This window comes from Uloborus diversus, chromosome 2 (assembly GCF_026930045.1).
Source record: "Uloborus diversus isolate 005 chromosome 2, Udiv.v.3.1, whole genome shotgun sequence".
NCBI classification, from domain to species: Eukaryota; Metazoa; Arthropoda; class Arachnida; order Araneae; family Uloboridae; genus Uloborus; species Uloborus diversus.
The window spans coordinates 180151261-180177196 of record NC_072732.1 but is presented as its reverse complement, the minus strand read 5'-3'; the positions used below and the strand labels follow the sequence as shown (position 1 = coordinate 180177196).

Below are 25936 nucleotides of genomic sequence, written 5' to 3'. Positions count from 1 at the left end.
TTTTTTTTGTTTTTTTTTCATACATGTGGAGTTTTCTTTAGCTGTTTGCAACATTATGACATAGCTTTAAGTAAAAAAAAATCAAAATCCTATTTCCGGCAGTCAGCAATTAAATTTATGTAGATATTTTTCTATCTTATAAATTAATGAAATAAAATGTTTCAGATTTCATTAAATAACTGAATTATATTTATAAGTGTTAAAATAAAAAAACGGAGTTTCATGTTTGTTTATAATGTTTTATTATATTCTTTTAATGCACATATCGCAACTAAGAGGATAAAGGTGAAGAAAATAACAGCGCAAAGAAAGTTCCTGCTGCTGTACTAGTTGTACTAGGTGTACTGCTGTGCTAGCTGTACCCTGCTCTAGCTGAGCAGGGATTCTCAACCTTTCAGGCTCTGCGCCCTCCTTTGAACACTGATGAAAGGTCAGGCTTCCTCCCCAACCACACTGAGCAATCGCAACTTGGAACCGATGTTGGTTAGGACGACGCCCCCTAACACTAAACGCTTGCGCTGTCTCGCTTTTAGCGTAGAGAAAAAACGAAATCGAGACAGTTCAGAGGTTCCTGCTATCTATCAGAGATATTAAAAATTACTAGAGGAGATATCAACAATTTCTAAATTTAAATTAAGAAATTCACCAATTAACAATTTAGTTTGAATTATTATCATAGCAACGCTTTCAATGGATGGCAGCAGGCTAGCGCAGTTTTCCAAATTATTATCATAAACGGACAATTCACATTTTGAAGCAAATGTATTAGGCATTTAGTATTAAGAGGCGTTGAGCTGAAACTAGTTATTAAATAAAAATATAAATGGTAGTTTTGTATACAAAAAACAGTATTACATCACAAAACTATATTTTGAACATATTTCTATTGGAACACATGAAATCAAATAATCAAGGAGCTAAAAACAAAATAATATCAGTCCCTACTTGAGGTTGGCATGTAGTACCAATAAATTTCAGAACATTGTCCTTGACAAATTTTCGAATATTAGGTTGTGACTACGACAAAACGAACCTCAAGTCATTTTCAGTGTTCAGTTTTGTTCGACTTTATGTGTGTTATATTTTGACTTTATGTGTGCTAGGGCAGAAAATCCGGATTCACAAAGGAAAGTGAATAAAGCCTACACTAAAAAAAAAAAAAATGATAGAGTAGACCAGGGCACGCTTACGGGGATTTTTTTAATTTTTATGTTTGAATCTAGGAAATTTTTAGAGAGTGGTTTTATAAAGCAGTTAATGAAGTCAAAATTTGTATATTCAGTTGTTGCTCAGCTTGTGTTTTTAACCGTAAAAAAATGTTTTTTAGTCCAAGTCGCGTAAACGTCTTCCAAACAAGGAGCAAGTTTACGCATCGAGTGGGGCACGTTTATCTTTACTGTTAATAAAGCTCATAGTCTCTCTGTCTGGAGGATGTCTGAAGGATGCCTCTGTGACGCGCATAGTGCTTAGACCGTTCGGCTCATTTTCATGAAACTTGGCACAAAGTTAGTTTGTAGCATAGGGGTGTGCACCTCGAAGCGATTTTTCCAAAACTCTATTTTATTCTTTTTCTATTTCAATTTTAAGAACATTTTCCGGATCAAAATTATCATAAGATGGGCGAGTAAATTACGAAATTATCATGACGTGGAATGGGAGAGCGAATGAACATAGTAAATTGGCGGGAAATTCGTCTTTCATTATTTGTATATATACAGATGTACCGAATGACCTTTTAATTTTTAACTACGGGAATACCGTGCGGGTACCGCTAGTGCATAGTAAAAATGATGCCAAATAGTAAGTGAAATAGATATTTAACCAAATTTAATTATTTTATTTATCTTAAAACACTTTAAAAATTAGAAAATCACAAATCATTAATTGAAGATCATTGTAGAGGCTAAACTGTAATCATAGGACTTATTGATAGTTAAAAACAGAAACTATTTAGTCATTTTCTTCATCACTGTTAGATTTTACTAACAAAAATAAAGTATTTCTTTTCGTATACTTGTCATGCGGCTGTGTTTTGACATCTAAGACGTTGAACAGTGTCTTGTCCTTTTTTCGATTGGTTGTGTGCTTTCAAACAATAGATGCAAGCACAATTTTTTACTCTGTAAACAGAATCATTCATTAATTTTCTTTTCACAGAGTGTACTAACTTTTTCCCTGACGCAGGTTTTGGTTTCATACTTTTTTCTTTGATGTCTTCTATTTCTTCTTCAATAAAAACTTGTAAATTTTAAAGTAATTTTTCCTTTTTTTGTTCTGCCCATTTTGTTTTTTTCTTTCTAACTTTTAACTGCCATTGTTTGAGGGCTTCTTTTATCGGACTATCAATTAAGGGAAAAAAAAGAGGATGCTCAGTATCCTTTCCTGGTTCCTAAGCTTTGGTCCTATTTTTTCAAATGGTCTCAGTTGGAGTAGTCCATATATGACGATGTGGAGGGCCTAATGGGAGAAATACTTGGACTACCCATTGGCTTTTTCACTATTTTGACATCTAACGTGGTTCTGTTAGTGTTTGAACGTAATGTCTTACCATCTTCAAAAGAAAGAAAAATGTGTTACAGGATGAATAGTGTATAAAGTTGAAGCTGAACAGGCATGAAGACAACACTATATGAATATACGCTATGAGATACGAATCTGTTACTTAATTAAAAATGAATGATTTTCAAAACATAATAACCTGAAAAAATTAAAAGTTTGAGACAGTACAGAGCGAAAAAAGCTCCCGGGGCCCGTTTAGAAGTAAGACAGAGTAGTAAGAAACAGTAAGAACATGTGTAAATGTGCCCGTATGAAAATGCGTAAACATGCCCCGTCGTCAAGTTTGGATTTATTTTTAAAGTGCAACAAACTTGAATAACCTTTCTGTCCATGTAAATATAATTCTCAAAAAAAAAGGATAAAATTCTGCCACTATTTATCTATTTATCAGCTTTTAACGAAAAAATATTTATTCACAATAAACTTCAAAAAGTTCAACACAACATTTACTCGACTCGGTAGAAAACAGAGTTTTCTATCCACATGTGAAACCGAAGAACGACTGATGCTCAAAAACTTGTGAAAATATTTGCTAGGGAGTATCATCAATCTGGTATGACTGTTGTCTCTCCATTTATAACTCGTTTTGAAAAAAGAGCATTGAGTAAACGTGCCCCGGTCTACCCTAATAAATAAAATTAAAAAAAAAAATGTGATACTGTCGAAAATATTTACACGTGACCACAAAATTGAGGAGGGTAAAACCGAGTTATGTTTTTTAATTTTTTTTACACACATACACGCCTCCTTGGACTTATTTTACGCCTCCCCAGAAGGGATTCCCTTTAGGTTGAAAACTTCTGTAGCAGATCATTAAAAATAAACTTTCATGCACAGCCATCGGGTTTAGTATATACTTTGTTAAAGCATAAAATCTAATTTATGAGAAAAAAAAAATAATAAAACTTTGCTTCTTCTGAAGAATGCTTAATGATTGAAAAACTAAAATAAAAACCGATTATTTTAATTAATACTGTATGTTACTAAAAAATAAATAAATAAATAAAAAAATGGCTACACAACTGTTAAAACTCACAACCATGATGGTTGCTATCTCAATAAGGAACACACTTCGTGGAATAACGAATAAATACCTTTGTGCTGAAAAATAAAATAATCACTTAACCCACGTTTTGAAGCACAAAAATTGCAAATTGCTGCAGACACGTGTTTTGGTGTTACAATGAACACCTTTTTTTCAATGCAAATAAGTGTGAGCTTCTGGATCAAAAGTCATCCGAGAAACAGGAGATAGTAAAAATACCAAAAAAAAAAAAAAAAAAAAATTAACAAAATAAAAAAAGACGAAATGACACCTGGAGCCGAAATTTATTATGATATTCCATCAGGAAAAAACCGTTAAGTAATAAATTTCCAAGGAAATCCATAAACAATGAAACTTTTCCAAAACTGAAACCACTCTCAATAAATTAGCAATAAATATACCGCCGAGAAAATCTATCTGTGGAAGCAATGTAACAAATTGAGAAATGCAGAAGAAAACAGAGTGAAGGATAAACAAATTGGAATTATATGATCACAAAACGAATTAAGAAAGCAAAACATGAAAAATTAAAAGTAAGAATGTGCAGAGAATTCTATAAAAATAATAGAAAAAGTAGACCAATTTTAAAAATGGAGTCTACACAGAAGAAAAATACGAAATTGCAGTAAAATCGTTAACTAAATTAGACTGGTTCCTCAGGATATGGGAAGATTCCCAAAAATCAAGATCCAATGAATTGGGGCATTTTTGGATAATTTGATAAGAGGGTGAATAGAATCTTCAGCAGAAGAGAACGAAAGTTTTTTAATGGAACAAAATACCACTTGGAATTGGAATCGCTCAGAATCTTACAACCTGAAAACTAATGCAAGGGAAGAAAGGCAGAACAACCAAATTCTTAGTGTTAAAAGTTCTATTAAGAATGATATTTTGAGATTTTTTGCAAAGTTTTTTATAAATAGAATCAACTAAGGTGGACAGATAGTCTCTATCAACAGCTCTTAAATAGTTAAGTTCCTCATTAAGAAGCTCAGGTGAAGATCAAATATTCATTGCACGATAAATAAATGTGTTGAAAGCTGAATATTTTTCATTAGGAGGGCGAGAGTTCATTTCGTGTGCCTTACTATGTCGATTAACTTCAAAACTGCTTCAATAACTTACAATTCCATAACCACAACAAATTGACAAATGCAGTTTAATAAACGTAACTGGTTTAGAGTAAAACATCAAACATGCAAGTTAAAGAAACATTCCATGCATATACAAGCTATAAAAACTAAGCTGTGTAACAAATAATTTTGTAGCAGCAAATAACAATTTATGAAATTGAAAGGCAAAATGCTAAGTTAATTTAATGTTAATGCCTATTCTTTTAATAAAACACTAATAGAGTACATTCATTATAATTCGTATACTACCTACTTTTACAATGATGATCATGATGATTAAACCTCAGAATCAGTACGGCTGTACTTCCAAAAATAAGAAGAAAAGCGAAGACAGTTACAGCTACTACAAGAAGAGAAAACAGAGCGGCAGGCACTTGATCTAAAAATATAAATATTGTGTGCCTATCATTAGAGAATTCACTCGACATATTTTAACCTGATAAATAATTCTGTTACAGTTCAAGTTAGTAGTTATGTTGAAAAAATAAATAAATAAAGAGAAACCTTTGTGCAAGAGATAAAACAAAATATGACAACGTTAAATCACACAAACTTACAAAGAACTGCATACACGTTCTTCGGATTACAAGGAACCCATTCTTTTTCAATTCAAAAAAGGTGAGCTAATGGGTGAAAATATATCCAACAGCATCAAAAGGCCACCCACAGCAGTAGAAGTACACTCCTTTCTCTTGGTTTTTAACTAGGTTATAATTTTGTTATTGGTTGATTAGTTAATCTGTTTTTTTTTTTTTACTTTTAAACTTATTTGTCACTCTGAGTCGTTGCTTCTGTCAGATATCTTTTCACCTATTTTCTCGCCTCTTTTACGTCAAAAAAGAAGTTGTTTGTAACGCTAAAACACGCGTCAGCAGTTCTCAGCAAATTAGTGAAATTTAATATTGTTATATTTTCTTTTTCATTTTCCTTAAGCAAATAATTTATTTGCACTTGAGACAGTGCTATGTTTTCTGGGCAACAATTATTGATTCTGAAGAAAAGTTTCAGTTGAACGATTAAATATGGTTTCACTTCTTGAACAAACAGAAAGTAGTGAACGTACAAAGAAATAAACGTAACATCGTATTTCTGTCGACATTTTGTATCACAGTCAATCTGCAACACTTATGAAATAATAATTTAATTATGTATTGAATAAAAAATAATATTGCTCATAATTTTTTTTAATATCAAAATTCTACTTATTAAAATTACACTGCAGTTAATGCAGAATGAATATGAAACTGTAATTAGTGAACTTTAAGATTTACATTTTAATGTAATGTTTTTAGAGTGGAGTGAAAAAAACGAAATTGAGAATTATTTAAAGCCTATATGCGGAAAAGTTGCCTCTCACCAAGCCTATTTATCATACAAAATTTCAGCTAAATCAAATAATATAGCTGCCCATTTGACTTTGAATTTTAAGTAATTAGCCTGATTTTTCACCAAACTGGCAAAAACGGAAATGATACAATATGGTACAATAACATAACGATACAATACCTCTCATTTGAAACTTTGAATGTTTGAAATGAAACTCTTGATAAATAAATACTTAATATACAGTTAGTTAAATAACCTAGGCGATTGCGAAATTGCATTCAAACGGGCATTAAGCGCGCAAATCGCACATGCTCTGTCAGCTCCTTTCTTTGCGTAGTGCTATGAATTGCGTTCTTTGTTCCAATTGGATGTCTTTGTTTTTAAGTATTCTATTTAGTTCGAATGATTTCAAACTATTGAGTTGTAACTTCAAATGTAAATAGATGGCTGTTTTTGCATATAAAAAACGTTAAAGGAAAAAAAGAAAAAAACACATTTAGAAGTCAAGGTGTTTCTTTAGCTTCGTAAATGAGATAAGCGTCAGTTTTTATAAGCGCAACTGAATTCCAGTCAATTAAAGCAAATAATTGTCTGCATTGAAATTTATTGTATGAAACTGAATTCTTAAAAATAGTTATCGAGTTTACTAATTTTTCCCCTTTAAAGTTGCTGAGGGCCCAGCTCTCTCGCACGTTTACTATTGTTGGTCAGCATTGACAATAGAATGTATTTTTGGAATGACTATATTTTTTTTATTATACTGTAAGTTGTAAAAGTATTCACTTCCAATCCGAAGCGATAATTTAGAATTAATATTTGAGTACGCGTTAACAACATTTCCTGTTGAAACTTTCACGTTCTCTGATGAGCATTTTCCCAAAATATATAACCGAAAAGTTCTATCTGTAGTCATTAACCTTCTACAATGACTGTATTCTTTCTCAACAAGCAGAATGAAACATTTTTATTTGAACTTCCATTTCACATTTTGTAGACGTACCATTGCTCCTACTACATCAGGGGCAACCTCTGCCAATGATACATCTTCCTTTTAAAAGTTTACTACAGCCATATTTTCACAAGACATTAGTTTTTTCCTAGTTTCTAAACAATATCCTTTTCCCCTAGCTGTTGTTTCCATTCAAATGTTAGAGTAGATAGCGTGATTGTAATTAATTTGTATGAAATTCATGAATTACAACACTCATTACAGAGAACGTCCAATAGAAATCTCAATTTTCCTTATGACTCCACACTTTTAAAACCTGTATTAGTCGCTTTTTGCACTTAACCTACAGCATGTTACTTAGCAATATCAACATTTTTCTTTCAATAAGTCAATATGCTTTGTTTAATGTTTTAAGAGCTGCCAGACATAGGAGTGGCAACGATATCATACTTTAAGTTAAGAGAGTAAAACAACTTGATCTTCTGTTGTGTTTCTAGTTTTGTTTTTTCATTCCTTAATTTGAATCAAAATACTGCCCCTTCGACCGTCGAAGTATAGCATATTCTTATGAAAGGTGTCATTCCTTATTTTTCTTTTCAAGTCAATAGGTATTTTACTTCTTTTTCTTCTGATTTTGCAACGATCGACTTCTTTGGAGGAATCTTCTTTATCAATTATTCAAATACAAATACAAATGTGACGGCCAGCAACAGGCTCTGGACTCAGCTAGGCTGGTCGTAGGTCAGTTTATGAGTCCACAATGAAGACCTCAATCGCCCTCTTAAAGCTATCTACCCCCTTACACGTTACATTCACTTCCGGTAACTGTTCTATGTGCCTACAATTCTGCTAAAGTAATAATTTTTCCTAATTTCCCTAATTCAAACTTTACATTTCTTTCGGTTAAAATTATGTTGTCTTGACATTAATTTCACCCATTTTCCTTCAAATCCTTATTCTCTTATACCCTTTGGAAATAGTTTCGATTATGTCTGCTCAGTCAGAAAAAACGAGGTGCATCATGGCCGGATAATTGGACAGTTCGGACAATAAGAGTTCGGATAACTGGAATCCTAATTTGATGTAACCCTAATTAAATTTAGAAACCAGTAATTATGTAATGAGAAGGGAAAATTCACGTCAGATAATTCACAAATTAAAAATATCGATTTTTTTTTAAAATAACAACTTTTTGTGAAGTTATTTCGGTAATTAGACGTTTAATGGAGCTTTAAACGGTAAAAAATATAATTTAGGGGAGACGCCAGGGGGACTTTGGGGGAGGGGGGGTTCGCATGCCTCCCCTTCCTAAAATATTTGTATATACAATGTCTACACACATGCCAAGTTTCAAAATTTAACCACAAAATGCAGTTTCTTTCCTTGTAGCCCCCTGACTATTAGACATATTCACTATAAGTTACATTAGCTTTTATAAATTTAACAATTGCACAATTGTGCATCTAGAAAATTGTGATCGTATGCACGTTACCAAGGGGCTACCCTCAGAAAAAAAAAACATGTTAGCTCATGTTGTAAGATTATTTTTGGTGCTCCATAAAATAATAATAATAAAAAAAAAATAAAAATAAAAAAGTAAAAAAAATTAAAAAAAATCCTATTACAATTTTTGCCATCACACCGCAAGAACAAAAAACTTTTTATTCCACTTTTTTTTTTTTTTTTTGAAATTTTTTGCATTTTTTTTTAATTTGAACATTGTACTCGTACTAATATTCTAGAAGTAAAATTATCTTGCTGATTTTTTTGGCTACATTTTAAAAGTAATTTAAACACTCGGGTCATCTTTAGAACACTATGTTCTAGAGGTGATCTAGACTTACAAAAAAAAAAAAAAAAACATTTGACATGTGTTGCAAATAAGTTTAAAATTCAACATACAAAATCACAAAATCAGCCAAATACAATTTACTTGAAAATTATGAAAAAATCATCAAATCTCAAATATGGACACTTTTGGTTCACTTACCTTTTGTAACTTTATTTCATTTTTCGTTCTTCCAAACTGCGTGTGTCTTTATTTTGATTGTATTACTTTTTTTTTAGCAAGAAGTTACATATTTACTTGAGATCGTTTATTTACTACGTCACTGGTATTCAATATGATATAAAATATTTCATAGTCCTGGATATAAACAAACTGAGAGACATATTGATATACGTTTATTCGATATTTTACTGAGCGTTTTACTAGGATCAATATTGAGAAAAATTTCATTGGATGACAAAACGTATCCATTCAAAAATCAATACGAGGGCAAAGTGTAACAATATTAAACTGCTTTCATTTCTGTCACTTCAAACGCACAATTTAACAAAATGTGTTTTTCGCGCAAAATATGTTTCAAAATTTTGCATAATATTGCATTGCCGTTTAGTAATATTTTGACAATGCAAATTTTTGATAGATTTCTTAAAAGACATGAGTTAAGAAAAGCAAGAACATATTTATATCAAAATATCAATAGTAAAGTAATCAAGGCTTACACCATATCAATCAGTTGCATGATTTGAATTTCTAAATTATTGAAATTTTGGTTATATACACTTCAAATCGTCAGGAACACGTTTTGAACACAGACACGCGTCCTATTTATTTGAACACTTTTAGAAAAGTTTTAAACTTATTTAGTTCTTTCTGAAGTAAGCGTTGTCAATATGCAGTAAATTCTGGAAAGAAAGAAAGAAAAAAAAACAACCTACTTTACCGAGATAGTGGGTTTTTTCAAGTGATCCCAACCGAAAAAAAAAAAAAAAATCCAGACGGAACCCTTATGCGGTCTCGGCTTTAAAATACGTTCTCAAGTTTATGTGTAACAAAAATTCCAAATGGGAAACATTCGGAACGAATTTCTAGCACATTTCATTACATTTTATTTTTAACTGATCCGGAGCACATTTTTGTGCACATTAAGGCAACTGGTACAGTTTTCTGATTTGAAGTGTTCCTAACACGTTTCTTTTGTGCACTGAGAATTTGCAGTGTATGCATCACCAGTTTTGCATAACCGAGCTCAGAGAAATTGTTTTAAATGTGTGATATTGCTTTTATTCACAAAAAAAAATGTAGCGAGGGTGGCCCAAAGCAAACAGGCCTTCGAATGCTCCCGCATGGTTAGTAAGCGGCGATGCATATGTTTACATGTGTCGTGTTTACCGGAACAGTCCCTAGTTTTAATCAGTCCCAGCGAAGCAACAGTGAAACGGCATGGCGCAATCAGGCTTAAAATTTAAAAGAAAAATGAAGTTTTGTGACTTGTGATTAGTCGAAAACCACCTTATTTTTTTAACTGTCAATAATATTACGTTATTCTGACACCATCCACCTTTAAACTACGATGGTCATTCCGTGTTTTTTTTTAATTATTAATTTAAGGTTATAATTATTGAAACAAAAAACCTGCTTTTGATCAAAGCGGGTCTGCCCGCTTTCTTTATTTTTTTTTTTTTTTTTGGCAGTTGGACTCACTTAGATTTTCTATTTAAATATAATAAACTATTTAAATATAAGTACAACTTAAAAAAGTTATTTTTATGATGGAAATTAGCTAGTCTATTGATTTAATCAATTATTACTTTGTTTTATAATCGGGTGTGCTGATTTAGATTTTCAATTTAAATTAGATGAGTATGACTTTTTCCTTTTTTTTCTAATGGTATTTAGCTAATCAATTGATTTAATCATTTATTACTTCATATTTTACTGATAAATGCAACAAATCACAATGTACAGTTGATTTTTTGCAATCAAATAATGAAAAGGAAAGTATAACTTAAATTGGTCACCTTGTGACATGAGTTACTATAGTGGATTCACGAAAAATATAAACTTTCGTTCCCAAAAAACTTTTAATACGTGTAACGAAATCAAGAGGGCGCCATCGACTTGACTGAGTAGTGGAGGGATGATGAAACCCTGAACCCCTGTCGGGGGCGAGATGAAAAGAGGGAGTCGAAAAAAATTCCTTGGGAGAGAATGGAGAGAACGAGCGAAGTGAGGCTGGAATGCACAGCGAAAGAGATTGCTTTGATGGGGAGAGAGGAGTCTCCCTGCGATCGTTGAGTGCCATGTTTCTCGGGACCCTTGAAAGCCTGCGATAGATTCCCCTCCTCTACCGGATAATGCAACACAAAAAATAATATGCCCTCGACAGAGCTCACGACGTTTCTTCTAATCATTTGGCCAAACATTCACGGGGGCCCGCCATTACGAACAGTGGCGGATCACCGCATAGGCGCATGAGGCGCTAGCTGGGGCCTCCAGAAAAGCAGGGGGCCTCGGAGCTGCGAACTGGCCTATCCTCAAAACCAACATTTTTTGTTTTCAGAATTTGTCGTGGAAAGCCATAATTTTGTGTGGAAAATGTTCAAAACTCATGAAAATTGATATTTAATCATGAAGTTTAGGCGCGGGCTGATTGCTTCAAATAGGGCACCCTGAGTCTTAGGGGGCCCTGGCTTCAGGTGCCTTTGTTTGGATTTTCCAAGGAGTTTGGATTTTCCTTTTTCTTCCCACAATTTCTGCATAAAATTGTGTTCAATCGACAAAACTATTCTGATAAAATGCGCAGTTAGTATAGCCAGCAGGCTCGGATCCGCAAACTACGCAGTGCAGGGGGGGTGGGGGACACGACCTGAAAGGGCCCAACGTCCCAAGAAATTGAAAAAAAAAATGAAATAAAAAAAATAACACTAAGTTCTTATTAACGGTACGAATGTACACACTGCTGGCCTCTGGGGAGTGGCCCTATACAGAGTTTTTGCAGGGGGCCCCAAAATTTATACATTCGGGCCTACTTGCCAGAAAACTTTTCCCGTTCCAAGGAGTTCTTTGACCACTTACAAGTCGCCTTCGTCTGAGTAAGGAGTATGCATCTTGTTTGAAAAAAGTACTATTGATATACACATGAAGATATTTGCTTTAAATAGCCATATAGCTAGGAAGTGTCGAAAGGGGTAGAGAGAGGTGATACCCCCCTCTTCCCAAACAAATGATAACCAGTCGTCATTTTTGTGTCAGTATTATATCAGTCCTCAAAATATACCAATCGTCATTTGTGCGATTATGCCCGAATCGGTGTTTTTCTAAATAAGGGGAGCAGGCAGCAGGATTTACAACATGGGTTGTAAAACTCGACCTCTTGGAATGGTCACTCTTCTTGACTAACAATTATATTGCCTTTCCTTATCTAGAATGCTGAAGGGAGAAGAGACAGATCTGTGGGGGGTCCAGATCGAAGTTGTTTTCACACGCCGGGCACAGCGCACAGCTGTGTTTTCCTGTGTTTTCTTTCTTTACTTTTTGCTAAATTTCCCACTTTCCCACCAGTGACCTGACCAACCCGTAACAAGATAGTTTTATGACGTATTTAACTAAATAAGCAGTTTGGAAAAGGCGGGAGTTTTTTCTTTTTCTTTTTTTTGGAGGAAGAACGAAGAAGTTATGTCATTCGCTGTTCGGATTCACTCGTGCTCGTGCTTTTGCTCTGGGTCTTCAATCAACGACAAGACCATTCCTTTCGAGATAAGTTAAATATGTTTTAATAACTATTTAATTTTTAGAATTATGCTGCAATCTTGGTGTTAAATGATAAATTTTGAAATATAATAGACTACAATTAAAGAGGTACAAAGTGCTTTTTAAAAAAATATATACTGCTAATTCTTCTTCAAATTATATTTCCATTACAGAGAAAAGAACCATTTGTCAATTCATTGTAAAAACGCTTTATAAAATTACTATAAAATTTTAAATACCTCTGCTGCGAAAGTAGTTGATTTTGAGTGTTCTCTTTCTTTCACTGGTGCCATTTGTTTGCAATATATTTTACAATTTCAACTTCATTAAGATTGATTTACTTATTAAAGACAAACGTTTTATATAAAAACTGTAGTTGCGGCAAACCTTACCTAACAGCGTCGTAATGCTATAATTAAGATCTGCGTAGCTTTCTTAATGCTGTCAGGTTAGTTTCTCCCCAACTATTGAAGCGTTTCAGTTTTATTTTCAGGAGTTTATATCAACATTTGCCATGTACTAAAAAGTATGTTTTACTGCTTCAAAAAAAAAAAAAAAAATGATGGTAATGATTATAAAAAAACAAAAAAACATAGGCTTTAAGATTTGCTTGAAAACTTCTGAAGAATCACGATTTTCAAACATGAAAGGAAATTAAATTACGAATTTTGAATTTCAGAAGTATATAAATAATTTCAGGAAAAGTAAAAATATGAGAGTAAGAATTTCACTTGGATTCGTCATAGATGCGCGCGCGCGAACTTATTATACTTTTCTCTTCATCACTCCACTTCTTAGCGTACGCCTTAGGATTACCACCCAGGACTCCGAAAACCGATGAACTCTTTGAATCTCAGAAAATACTCAAGCAAAGGTCCCCGAACAGGCTCTCTTTAATATCATAAAAAAATTAAGTTTTTTAAACTACAGTTAGAAAAAATTTAAATGGTATAGCCCCTGAATATAAAATGTTGCTGAAGTTTTTAGGTCCATAATTTTGAAAAAAAATTTCATGGAAGAGCACCAGCACCTCTTTCCCGTAAAATTGTTTATCATGTAAATTTTGTCTGCAATATTGTTTTTGAAAGTTCAATTTCGAAATTGGGAAGGGAAGAGAGGCAGAGAATTGATTTCGATCTATTAAAAAAAATATATTGGGGGCACTACCTGGGCTCTATCCCTTACCCTAACTTTACCCTAACGTTAATAAACTAGCCTATAATCGCGTTTTTAAGGCTTCAATTTCTACCACTTTCCGCTGAGACAACTGCACCTTTTTGTCCATAAACATCAGCAAAGAAAGTCTTAAATGGCGTTTTTAAACCTTCAAGTTTCAAAATTTTTCAGGGGGAGAACCCCCGGACCCCCCTCCCCTTTCCTTATCAGATCACAAGTTTTCTCTCTCTTCTTTTGGCTAAGTGCTTCGCCCTCCTTGGACTTTTTTCTGATTGCACTACTGAATTATACTTCCATTGGTAAACTGAGGAAAGCTGGGATTTTGCTAAATGTCCAGGGTTAGGAATTGTCCTAAAATTCCTAAAATTTCTATAATGTTCACATTATATTCCATACTTGTGCAGAAAAATGAAACTTTTCATGCTGATATGCCTGTATTTAAAGGCAAGATAAACTTCGTAGACCTTAAGATTTTTTTTTTTTAAAGGAAGAGAAAAACCTATGCTGCTGCTACTTTTCTTCTAGAGAAGAGAGGGGGATGCAGTTAACAAAAGCAAATGCTCAATATAACTGTTTTATCTATACTTTCTAAATCTTGCAGTCATTCCTCTTCTACAAAAAGCTATACAACAAAATAAGAACCCAAATGTAAGCACTTGGTTCAAAAAGCATATTTAGAACAAAGGTTAAATGGTTTGTCCCCAGGTGGGAAGTAATATTTATTTTTATAATACTTATCTTGCGTTGTTGTCTGAGCATTACTTGCTCTTCCAATACAAAGACTCAATTTGCTTTTATTTGTGCTTCTGTTCAGGGAAGTTGGATTATTTCTTGCACAAATAATTTTTAAATTTAGTCACTAACTTTTTGTTTTAAAAATGTGAATAATAGTTTGTTTTATTTAAATGCCATGGGAAACGAAATTCTCTTCCTTGTATTTGAAAAAGTAGAGAGAAATAGATGCAAAATTAGCACATGGTGCCATCAGGGATGAATTTAAAGCATTTTATTTTCACAGGTATTGTCTCATGCTGATGCGGCGAGACAACGAGGTTGACAAGTATCTTGAAAAATCAAGCTGTATTTTAAATTCCATGTTCTTTATCTTCTACTGGAAACATATTGGTTATAAGGAAGCAATCCAAAGCTTTTGTTTCAAATTCACTCCAAGATAAAATTTCGTAAGCGGAGGTTTTCTTATAGTTTTAGTTGTGCCATAAAAAACAATTATTTATTTGCATCTTTAAATGATTTATCTGGAATTTACAGGGATATTTTTGATGATTCTGAGATACCAAAAAGTATCAGATTATCTGATAAAAAGAAAAATGCAATAAATTTTGGACTTGCACCTTGCACTCTGCTTTTAATCCCTCCTTCTTAAGGACATTTTTTCAACAACAACAAAGCAAGTTGACAGACGCAATTGGAAATATGTACATTTATTTTTACTTCATACTGATCACTGTGTTAAAGAATAAAAGATTGAATGCCTTGTATTGTAATTTTCAAGATTGAATTTCAAACGTTTTGCCATCCATGCGAAAATCAAACTTATACATTACGTTTAAGTTCAAAAAAAAGAACTTGTTATCTGTTGTCCTAAAATTTTTGAAATCATCACTCCGACCCCTGTAAATGCCAGAAAGCGGGGCTCGGAGGATCTCTCCCCCTGTACTGACTAAATTACGAACAAATATAGGAGGCAAAATTTTTCACTGTAATGTTTTTTTTTTTTGGTCAGAAATGTCGCTTTTTCCTTTTTAAATAATAATGTAACTGTCCTGCCCCCCCCCCCCCCAATGCTTGTTCGTTTATTCAAAAAAATTAAAAAGTTATGATTTCCAGCATTGTTAATATTAGTAAGACTCTATCGTTTTTGTTGTGAGGGCCTTAGGATCAGGCTGCGCCTGGGGCCTCATAATCACATGATCCGCCACTGATTACGAAGGATGCAGCGAACGAACAGTAAGTGTTTGTCATATGTTACTGGTGACCAATTTGTTCCTATCATGATAAGGTTATGATATAATTGAATTTTGTCAATGTGTAAGGTTTCATGTGTAACTTCAATAGATTTATGTTAATTAAACTTTTCCTTGTAATCTACGAAAGTGTAATGTTTTACTATGTCACGTGGATTTTATTCTTTAGGAAAAATAGTGATGTATTTGAGTAGCATGTGTTACGATAATTAAGAATAAATTTGGATTTTAGCTCAATTCGGATTTTTACTGTACGATGCAATCAGATTGCGGATCATAACCACGTGATGCCATTTGGCTCTGTCTGGTAAATTGGCTTGTTTATGATTAAGGAAATACTTATGAACTGGTTTGTCGGACTGGGGAACACGAAAGCTATACGATCATAAAATTTAATTAAGGAATTAAGTGTTATTTTGTTTTTTTAGTTTATAATAGAAGCAAACAGTCCGTACAACAATAAGTTAAGCTTACCCGCTTTACCCGAACGGCTTACCCGCTTTGGGCCCCCATGTAGGGCAAAGTGGGTTTTTCAAGTGTCTGTAATTCTTAATAATAAATAAATATTGGATTTGAAATAATGCACTAATCACTTTTTATTTTGAAGTTCAAGAACCCTGCTAGGAAATAAAACCGAAATTGTTTCGATAAAAAGCCAAAACCTATAACTTACGATCGTTCTTCGTTAACCTTCCCTCTTTTGACCATCCTCTCCTATTAATAAATTATTTATGGTTGCTGCCGGAGATACTGGAAAGACCGAAAGATATATTTACCGTTTACTTCCTCAAAAAATCGCCGTTTACTTCCTCATATAATTTAAGTATCAATGAAGTGTTAGTGCTATCAACTATGGGCCAGAAGAATTTACAGACTTTATGCTAAAATGCAATATTTATTTATAAATTACAGTGCGAAAAAGTCAAGAAAATTTTACTTTAAAAATTACTTTCAATTGGAATGTTAAAGTACAGAAAAGTTTTGCAGTAAATTTTACCGGAAAAAGTTGCAGGATAAAAATTAATTGTAGTAACGAGATAAATATATCTTGTAGTAATAAGTATTAAAAATAGGCAACTGCATAGTGAAAAAAAAAATGTAGTAATAAAATTTTAAATGATCTTGCAATTTTAAAATAAAAGAAATTAATTATAGAATAAAAAAAGTTTGTGGTAACGAGGGAAAAAATAATTCGTAAATCAAATGTGCTTTATTTTCATTAACAATTGCGATTAAAAAGTACTTAAAATGAAGGTATTTTTTGGAAGTAACATGCGGCATTGAATTAGCCAAACCTTACAATCATGGGTAAATTACTTTCCATATTCCTTAACACGAGACTTTTTAACTTTTCACAGACATACCTCCAGTTTTCGAAGGCACCAATGTCGTGGTCACTACCGCTACTGATTCGCTGCGACCTTTGTAGTTGGAAGCATAGATGACGAGAACGTAAGAAGTGTCTGGCGACAGACTGCCAACTCTGAAACTCGGTCGATCAGCTGCCGTCAAATTCTGCACAAGCTGTTCGATGACTGAATCGTAGATTTCCAAATGGAAAACAGTACTCAGACTTCCATGCCAGCCCGGGGAGCATTCGACGGATAAAAAGGTCATCGATTGGTTTGATACGATACAGTCATGTGGGGGATCAGGAGGGCCTGAAAAAGCAGAAACACAACTGCAAATTCTTTAGATATTACACTGTTGGAAAAAATTCTGAAATTTGACGGTGAAAGTTACTGGCATCCATGTTGCCAGTATCTTTTATCGTAAAATTCCATTTTACTGTAAAATTTTACGGTAGACTAAAGAGTTAAAAAACGTAAAATGTTAGTTGTAAAAAACGTTAAAAAACGTAAATGCGTACTCCAGACCTCGCAATGGCAGGCAGCTTTGCTGACCACCATACAAGTTGATCCACATGGAGTGAGGGGACATACAGTGTTATCTGCTTTGCACTGTAAGTCACGCGAAGCATCAATTGGCGCTGCGATCGTTTATTTTTTTTTTCAGTACAATTTACTGTATTTTTTTCTGTACTGTAAAACACAGTAATATTTATCATAAAAATTCTGATTTTTAATAGTGTACACTTTGGTGTTTTAGAAAAGATCTCTCTACTTTGAAATGACACAGCAGCAGAACAGTAAGCTATAGAAAGGTGAAGCAAGTATGGAAAGAACACGGGAATAACAGGGGGGAACACAGCGATATACTTCTATTGTCGCGATTGAAGTAACTGTGAGGTAGCGGCAGCCATATTGGATGTATTAAAAAAGGAGAAAAGACTCGTATACAAGTGAAAATTTCGCAAGTTTTGCTTTTCTCGCTTAAATCGACAATGAGTAAAGTAGCATTACGAAACGTAGCAGTTTATTGTAACAGAGTACAAAAACCCAATGTAAAAATGCAATTACCCAAGAATGTAAAAACCCAAGGTTTAAATTTCGAATGTTAATTTAAAACGCAACTTTTTAAAAATGTAATACACGTAAAATATTTATATCTAATTATTTTCCTTTCAAAAAAGGCATTTTATTCTACAGCTTTTTGTTTAAGTATCGTCTGCTAATAAAATTATCTTCACGCTTATTCGCAACTCCAACGAACTATAGGGGGCACTGAAGTCACTGTCTAATGGCGGAATTGAAAACTACAACAAACGCACATGGTAACGAAGAAAATGCTAAAAGTGTTGTGATTTTTGTTCGTACGTATGATTTTTTCGCTTTATTCTTTTTAAATTAATTTTCAAAGTCTTGTGGATATTCTGGCCCACGTAGAAAGAAATGAGAATTCAAGAAGCATTACTAAACGTCAAAGATTCATGCAAACTACGTAGTTCGTAGTTCTAAGCAGCTATTTCCACGATGTTGAATTCGATATTTATCAATTCTTGATAAAACTAAATAATAATTGTGGCCTGACAAGAATAACAATTAATGCTAGAAAATTCAATGTGACATTACAAATTGTTATCGAAAGAAGATGATACTTTTTTGCCTTGCTTGGCTAGCGCTTATTTTTTTTTTCCATTTGTAGTTGAGTTATTTCTCTCGAATTCCCGAATCGGTTCATTTAAAAATTTTCTGTTTCGATTTTTTTAATTTCTGAGTTACGATTTAATTGTGTCATGTTATGCAAATCATCAACAAAATTCTCACGGATATATGGTGGTAGTTTTCTTTTCAGTTGATTGACCATTATTTCCTTTCACTTATCGAATTCTGTAATCTTACTACCATTTTATTCCACTCATGATAAAAATTAAAAATGGTTTAACTAAAAACGCGAAATCTCGCCAAGGCTACTTTGCTTGCACAATACTAAAAATTAATAACCCTAAACAAATTTGGCGAAACCTTTCAGCTGAGAATAAAAGGAATAAAGTAAATTCTTTCTCGGTTATTCATTTTGTTCTACGATAATATATTCAAGAAAATATTTTGCATACTGTCCATTCCAACTAAATGCTGCTGTAAAATATGGTAAGTTTAATTAATTTAAGATTAAAAAAAACCCCATATTCTTACAAATTCATACAAAACAATAAAAAATTTTACCTGGTATAACGTTATCCAATTTTGTTAATCCAGAGTTTTCTTGTTTACGCTTCCACCATTTAATACTTTTTTGAAAGAAATAAGGAAAACTAACATTATTTTGAGAAGCTCGAGAATACTACTAAGGGACGAATTAATTTCTGTTGTTGAAGGCGTTCTTAGACATGTTGAATGCGTTACTCAGAACAAACTGACCGCGTTTACGTCAACAGACACACGTGATGCGCAACGTGGCAATGTTTTAGGTGCAGACGCAGTTTTATAAATCACCGCAAGGTAGCGTATTCGAGCGCTGGAGTTCCGAATCGGCAAATGAATTTAGAAAAAAAAAAAAATTGTCGAACATAAATGAATACAAAAGAATTCAAATTCTTATATTTACTGTACATTTCTTAAAGTATTAATGTTTACAAAATAATTATGTTTGATTACTTTTAGCAAAAAGGAAAAAAAATTGTTTGCTTTCTTTTCCTAGCTGTAGTTTTTTTTTTCTTCAATTAAGTATCGTCTGTTGTGAAAACTAACTTTAAGCTCAGTTATTGATCAACAAAAAATATTATAGTTTACACAGTTCTAAATGTCTGAAATAAATGTTTAAAAAAAAGTTAAAAGTTATTTGTGGGGAGGCAGATTTTTTTGCATTCGTATGAACAAAGTAAAGCAACTTAAAAAGAATATATTTGCTTAACTTGTTTAAAATGTAACTATTAAAAAATAAAAAAAAAAGAGAAAAAAAATTCTAACGAAACCCATAAGGAAAAACAACATTTGAGTAGAAGCCTTGAAAAAAAAGTCCATGATTAAAAATGTTCAAAAAATAAAAATAATTAAAAAATGAATGCAAATGAGATACTTATTTAAGCAAGCAATATTTTTTTTGAAAAATGTATTAATTCTTTTCATTAACTTTTTTTTTTTTGTATTGCATAAGTTACAATAATACTTTTAGTTAAACATTACTTGTAAACACTGTAAAATAAGAACACAGTTGTATTGCTTACTAATTCTTTTTTGTTCATAAGAGATAAGCCAAAACTGATAGTGGAAGTAAACAATGCAATGTGACACTTAGCGATAGTGTGGAGAAAACAGCACCAACCAAATAAGCAAAATGTTTATGAGAAGAATCGTCAATGCAATGAGAAATTCTTGAAAGTGGCAAATGCTAAGCCCAGACAGCAACCCTCTTTGTTTACTTTCGCTATCAATTCTTCCTAAATGCACTATAGTTGTGAATATTTCAGTGAGGAAATGTGGTTCATCGAAGCAATACTCTCACTGAGTTTGATTTCTAACTGAGCTTTTACAAACCATTTTAACAAACTTTTTTCTTCGTGTGATACATTTTTTTTCACAGTATAATACTACTTTAGTTCAGGGAGCAGTCCAATGTTATCAATAATAACATTCAATTGAACTCACCTGAATAGTTAAATAATAAACTGTTCATTTGTAAATCAGACAAGTTTTTGATTTATACAGATTCTCTCATTCCTTTTACAAAAAAGGAAGTATTGTATTCGCGAAAAAATGTTCACCCGAAAATCGGCCTTAATTTCCATTTTGCTCACCCCGAAATGAATGCTGAGTTTTTTTTTTCAACCCGATCACACGTGGATATGTGCCTAAGAACGTACAGACAGCCGAAATATCCATTTTGACCATCCCCGAGTTAATTACAATGAGTTTTCTCATGACAATTGTATATACGTATGTATGTGCGTATGTGTGTATGTATGTCGCATAACTCAAGAACGGAATGTCCTAGAAAGTTGAAATTTGGTACGACTTTTAGACTCCAAGGTAGACTACTAGTGGGATCTAATTGTACGCCTTCTTTTCTGGTTGCATTCGTATGCTCCAAAAGGGGTATTTTGCCTTTTTTTTTGGGGGGGGGGGAATCATTGTTAATTTCGATGTAAACTCAAGTGGTGTTATAATTTGGCGGACACTTGGCGATAGATCGCCAGTCTTTTGGTCGTCAAGTTTTGTCGCCAACTTGGCGACAAGTTTGGCGATTTAAAAAAAAATAAATTAATCTGGTTTCAATTTGGCCATTGCTGGTGATACTTAGAGAGTAAACAATTGAATCATATTAAAACTGCCAATAATGAGAAAATGACATCAGCTCGTTTCTTTCGGAATAAGGATTTTTATACCTGCTGGAACAACCTTGAAGACACAAGGATCCATTTGTATACCAACGCTGTTCCTTCCCCAGCAAGACAGCATTCCATAGCCATCATCTGTTCTGGGAGAATAGATAAGAACATTTTCTTTGCTAATGTTGTGCCAATCTTGCAGAATCGATGTCTCAATGGAATTGATGAGGGACCATCTGAATATGACGTCATCATCAGGGTCGGCATCGACTTCGCATGTGACATTGACAGTCTCACTTTTGGCAACGCCGTAAGTCTTCGGAATAGAAGATCGACAAGTAGGAGAAACTATGAAAAAAAAAATAAAAAAAAATAATGAAAAATATAAGGATCTATATACTATTATAACACTGCAGCAGTTTTAGCAAGACAAATACTGAAAAACTTTTAAGGTTTTTTTTTTCTCTATTTTTCAAGTATATTTTACTATGAATTTGGAGAAAAGTCTATTTCCGTGTGTGTGTTTGTGTGAAACTACCAACGTGACTTTTTGATTTTCTGAATAAAAACTACTGTTGGTTTAATACAGATTTTTTTTCCCACTGTATCCACTTATAACCTGCACTTTTTAGTTTTTTTTTCATCCTTTCAAGAAGACTATTATGTTCATTCTGTAAAGATCTCAATCTGAATTTGCAACAGATTAAATAATTTCACTCTTATGTTTTTGTTGGGTGCAGTGTTATCTTGAATCCTACAATACCGTACAACTTCAGGAAGAATGGAGTAAAGAAACTGCTCTGTGTAATATTAGCAAAGAACATCATAACTGCATAATTTATGATTTTCGTCGTTTTAAAGCTATGGTATTTTTAACTGTACTTACGTCTTTTACGAAAGGCAGGATGACGAAATACTTTTTGGCTCCAGATAGTTATGTCATGTAAGTATGTTCTTAATATATGCCTTAAGAAAACTCTTTTATTCTTATTGATTAGCCTGATTACCAACACTCCTTAAACTCATATGCAGTTTTGTAGTACAAAATAGTTTTTACTGATTATCATATTCCAGTTATAATAATTTTAATATAAAATTTGAAAAATGATTTTGCTACATTAAGTACAGGCGTCCCTCGTATAACACGGAACTTCTACAACACGTTTTCGATATTACACGGTACCAAATCTGTGATTATTATAACACGGTTTCGATATTACACGGTACCAAATCTGTGATTATTATAACACGGTTTCGATATTACACGGTACGAAGCTTGAATTTAATACCCCATGGTTTTGATGTAACTCGAATGTTACATTTTAAAAACACGGAATTTCATTTTTGTTTAATACATTCTGTTAAAGGTTGACAACTTTAATAAGTTTTTATTTTGTTTTTATGAAACTTGGTTTCGATATAACACGGTGCGCATCCCTTGATTTACAATATTTCCAAGTCTCGTATAACACGTTTTCGATATAACACGGTTTCGATGTAACACTATACATCTTAACCTGATTTTTCTCATGCACACACATAATTAGTATTAAAAATAAGTAAAAATATTTTTAAAAAATCTCGTATAACACGGTTTCGATACTACGCGGAACGAATTAACCGTGTTATATGAGGGACACCTGCACATACTTATGATCTCATAAGGGTCAAGATAATATGGATATCGAGTTCGCTCTGCTAAACCACACATTCACAAGTTTTATCGTGTTTTATTGCAGATGCTAGAGAAAAACCATCATTGAATTACTATTACATTTAAAGAATTTCAGTTCATTTTCACTCCAAATAAATAATCACAAACGAAAGAAACTCTTAAATTCAAAAACAATACTGATATCAATAAGCATGGACATCATTAAATGCTTTCAAATGTAGTGGAAAAAACGTAGATAAAATAAAGAAAGAATATTCGCAATAAGAACAGCTGCTACTGAATTTCCGTTTGATACAAATTAAATATACTGCACCAGAATCAGTAAAGATACTTTTTGAATTCCTCATCACGAATTTATTAACAGTAATTGGGGAGTTGGGGGAGTGCCAAGGAGGCGGCATTAAACCGGTCGGGATGGAATGCCACGCTAGCGGCCTCATGCGCCACTAGGCGTTAAGAGAATCAAGTCAAATCAATGTACTAAAATTATATATTTGCTAAAATGAAGGATTATATTAAATGTTCAATTTGACTCTGTATCCAACGTTACTCATATAAATGTCTGTATATGATAATGGAGATTAGTTCTGACTCTTGTGTTACTTCAGTATAAGTGGAATGAAAAATTATTGCTGATTATTAGATATTAGAGGTCATTTAAAGGATGGGCGGTGATATTTCCGCATTCTGAGGAAACGAGAAAATGCTTTATGCTGCAAAAAATCATATTGTTATAAATCCTCATAATATAATAGCGAATGCTCGAGTAACGCTCCTGACGTCATCAGCAATGAAACTCGCGCCATGTCATGATAATATTTTTTGGCAATGTTTGACGTGCAGTAAAAACTTGATTTTGACAGGGCTGAACTGGATCCGGTAACTTAACCATTTTACACTATCTACTGGAGTTTAGGGTTAATCTACTAGAATTAGGATTAAAACTTCAACACCAAACTATTACCAAACAGACAATTGCTCCGTTCAAATGCTGAAGCAATTTTTACCCGTCATACCTTGACGGTAGATTTTCTAGTTTTGATAAATGGTTATTAATTTTAAGTTTTTATGTGCTAAATTTTCCGTTCTCTTGCTTTCATTGCATTATTTTCCTTACAAAATCACATTATTTTTAATACGTCACCTAAATGTTGGTATTACCTGCTATGCACCATTTAACATTGCGCGTATGAGTGTGGTGTAAAATTTAAGAAGTACAGCCAAGTTGGCATTATTAGCATCATTTTTGCCCACCATTTTTGGTCAATTTCGGTGCCATTTCGCCATTTTTGGCGTCAAATTCGGCTACATTTCTATCCTAATGCGTAGCGTAGCTATAGTAGTTTGAGCCTAACAGATAAATCAGAGCTAAAAGACCCAATTAACTACAAGAATTTAGTTGAATATTTCTGAACAAAAAATGTTAGAAAGTTTAAGGTATTATACTAAGACTAGAAAATTTCCCGTCATGATATGACGGGTGAAAATATCTTCTATATTTGAACGAAGCAATTGCCTGTTTGGTGATATTTTGATAGTTGAAATTGTAACCCTAATTCCTTTGGATGAACCCTAAACTCCAGTAGATAGCGTTCATTGTTGACCACTTTTTCGTTTCTTCAATCCACTGAAATGAGTCTTACCAGTAACACAGTTAAGTTACCGGATCCAGTTCAGCCTTGCCACAATAAAGCCTTTTCCTGCATGTTAAACATTACCAATACATACTATCAAATTTTCATGCTGTGGTGCGAGTTTCATTAATGCTGACATCTGGAGCGTTACTCACTCATTGGCTATTATATATATATATATATGAGTATAACATACACAGCTACTCCAAAGCCAGTGCTGTGAGTGCGTTCAACTCTGTAGCATAAGTGTAGTTTCAGCTATGATTATCTCGATGTTTTATCGTATGTGGATGTAAATACGTGTTTGGGGTGCTTTTTGTGATTTACTTCCATTTTTGTGAATATTTTAGCAATTATTAATGTTTTTCTTGTACATGTTTCTAAATAAAATCCATTTGTTTTTATAAGAACTGAGTCGTTATTTAAAGACGACTTGAAGAAAGATGGTTTAAAAAAAATATTTTGTGTCTTACATATATGTGAATAATGGCTCCTTAGATGTAACTGGAACTGTACCGAAAAAGTCGCCGCAAGCGAAGGAAGATAAACAAAAGGGTTAGAACGAAGTAACACAAGAGTTGAGAAAGTTGTGAACTGTAATGACGTGCTCTATACACCGAACTGTGCCAGTGTTTTTTCGTATTTGTGTAGAGTGTGTTTAAGTTTGTTTGTTTGTATATTAGTTGTGAATATTAAATATGTTTCGCATACTATTTTACAATTTTATTGAGCATAATTCCTACATATATATAACTGATATCAATAACCAAGTACAAATAGCTGCTGTCTGATTTGGTTAACAAAGAATTGTTTTTCGTATTTGCGATAGTTTATCTTCGTTTATATACTGGTGTGAATATTAAATGTGCTTCGTCTACTATATTTTACGTTTCAATTGAGCAGAATTCCTACATATATAGGGTGTTCCGTTTTAATATGCAAGACCTTTATTTTTGCAACCGTTTGTCCTAGATGTATGCTTCCAATTGCAAAAATGTTCAAAATCAGATGCAGGGTTAAGGTATTGAAAATTTGAAGCAAAAATAAAAATGTGACAAAAAATACGAAAATTTAACGTTTTATATGGGCCCCAGGTCCTCTAAGTTATATTTAGGGAAATATTTTCCACTGAAAAATAATTCCTACACAAAATGTTTGAAATTAGTACGACCAATATTCACCGAGATATGAAACGAAGCGTTTTGTGGCTTACATCACTTTTCACTCACCGTCAAAAACACCTTTTG

General features: G+C 33.0%; 1 protein-coding gene across 1 annotated transcript in view; it reads right to left on the bottom strand.

The window, feature by feature from the left end:
• Positions 1–25936, bottom strand: part of LOC129217525 (neural cell adhesion molecule 1-B-like) — a 201750-nt gene that overhangs the window by 15470 nt on the left and 160344 nt on the right. The window contains exons 7-9 of the mRNA XM_054851840.1: positions 21438–21728; positions 17077–17373; positions 4991–5116 (exon numbers count right to left, since the gene is read on the bottom strand). Coding sequence (XP_054707815.1) covers positions 4991–5116; positions 17077–17373; positions 21438–21728 — 714 coding nt within the window. The remainder of the gene's footprint in view (positions 1–4990; positions 5117–17076; positions 17374–21437; positions 21729–25936) is intronic.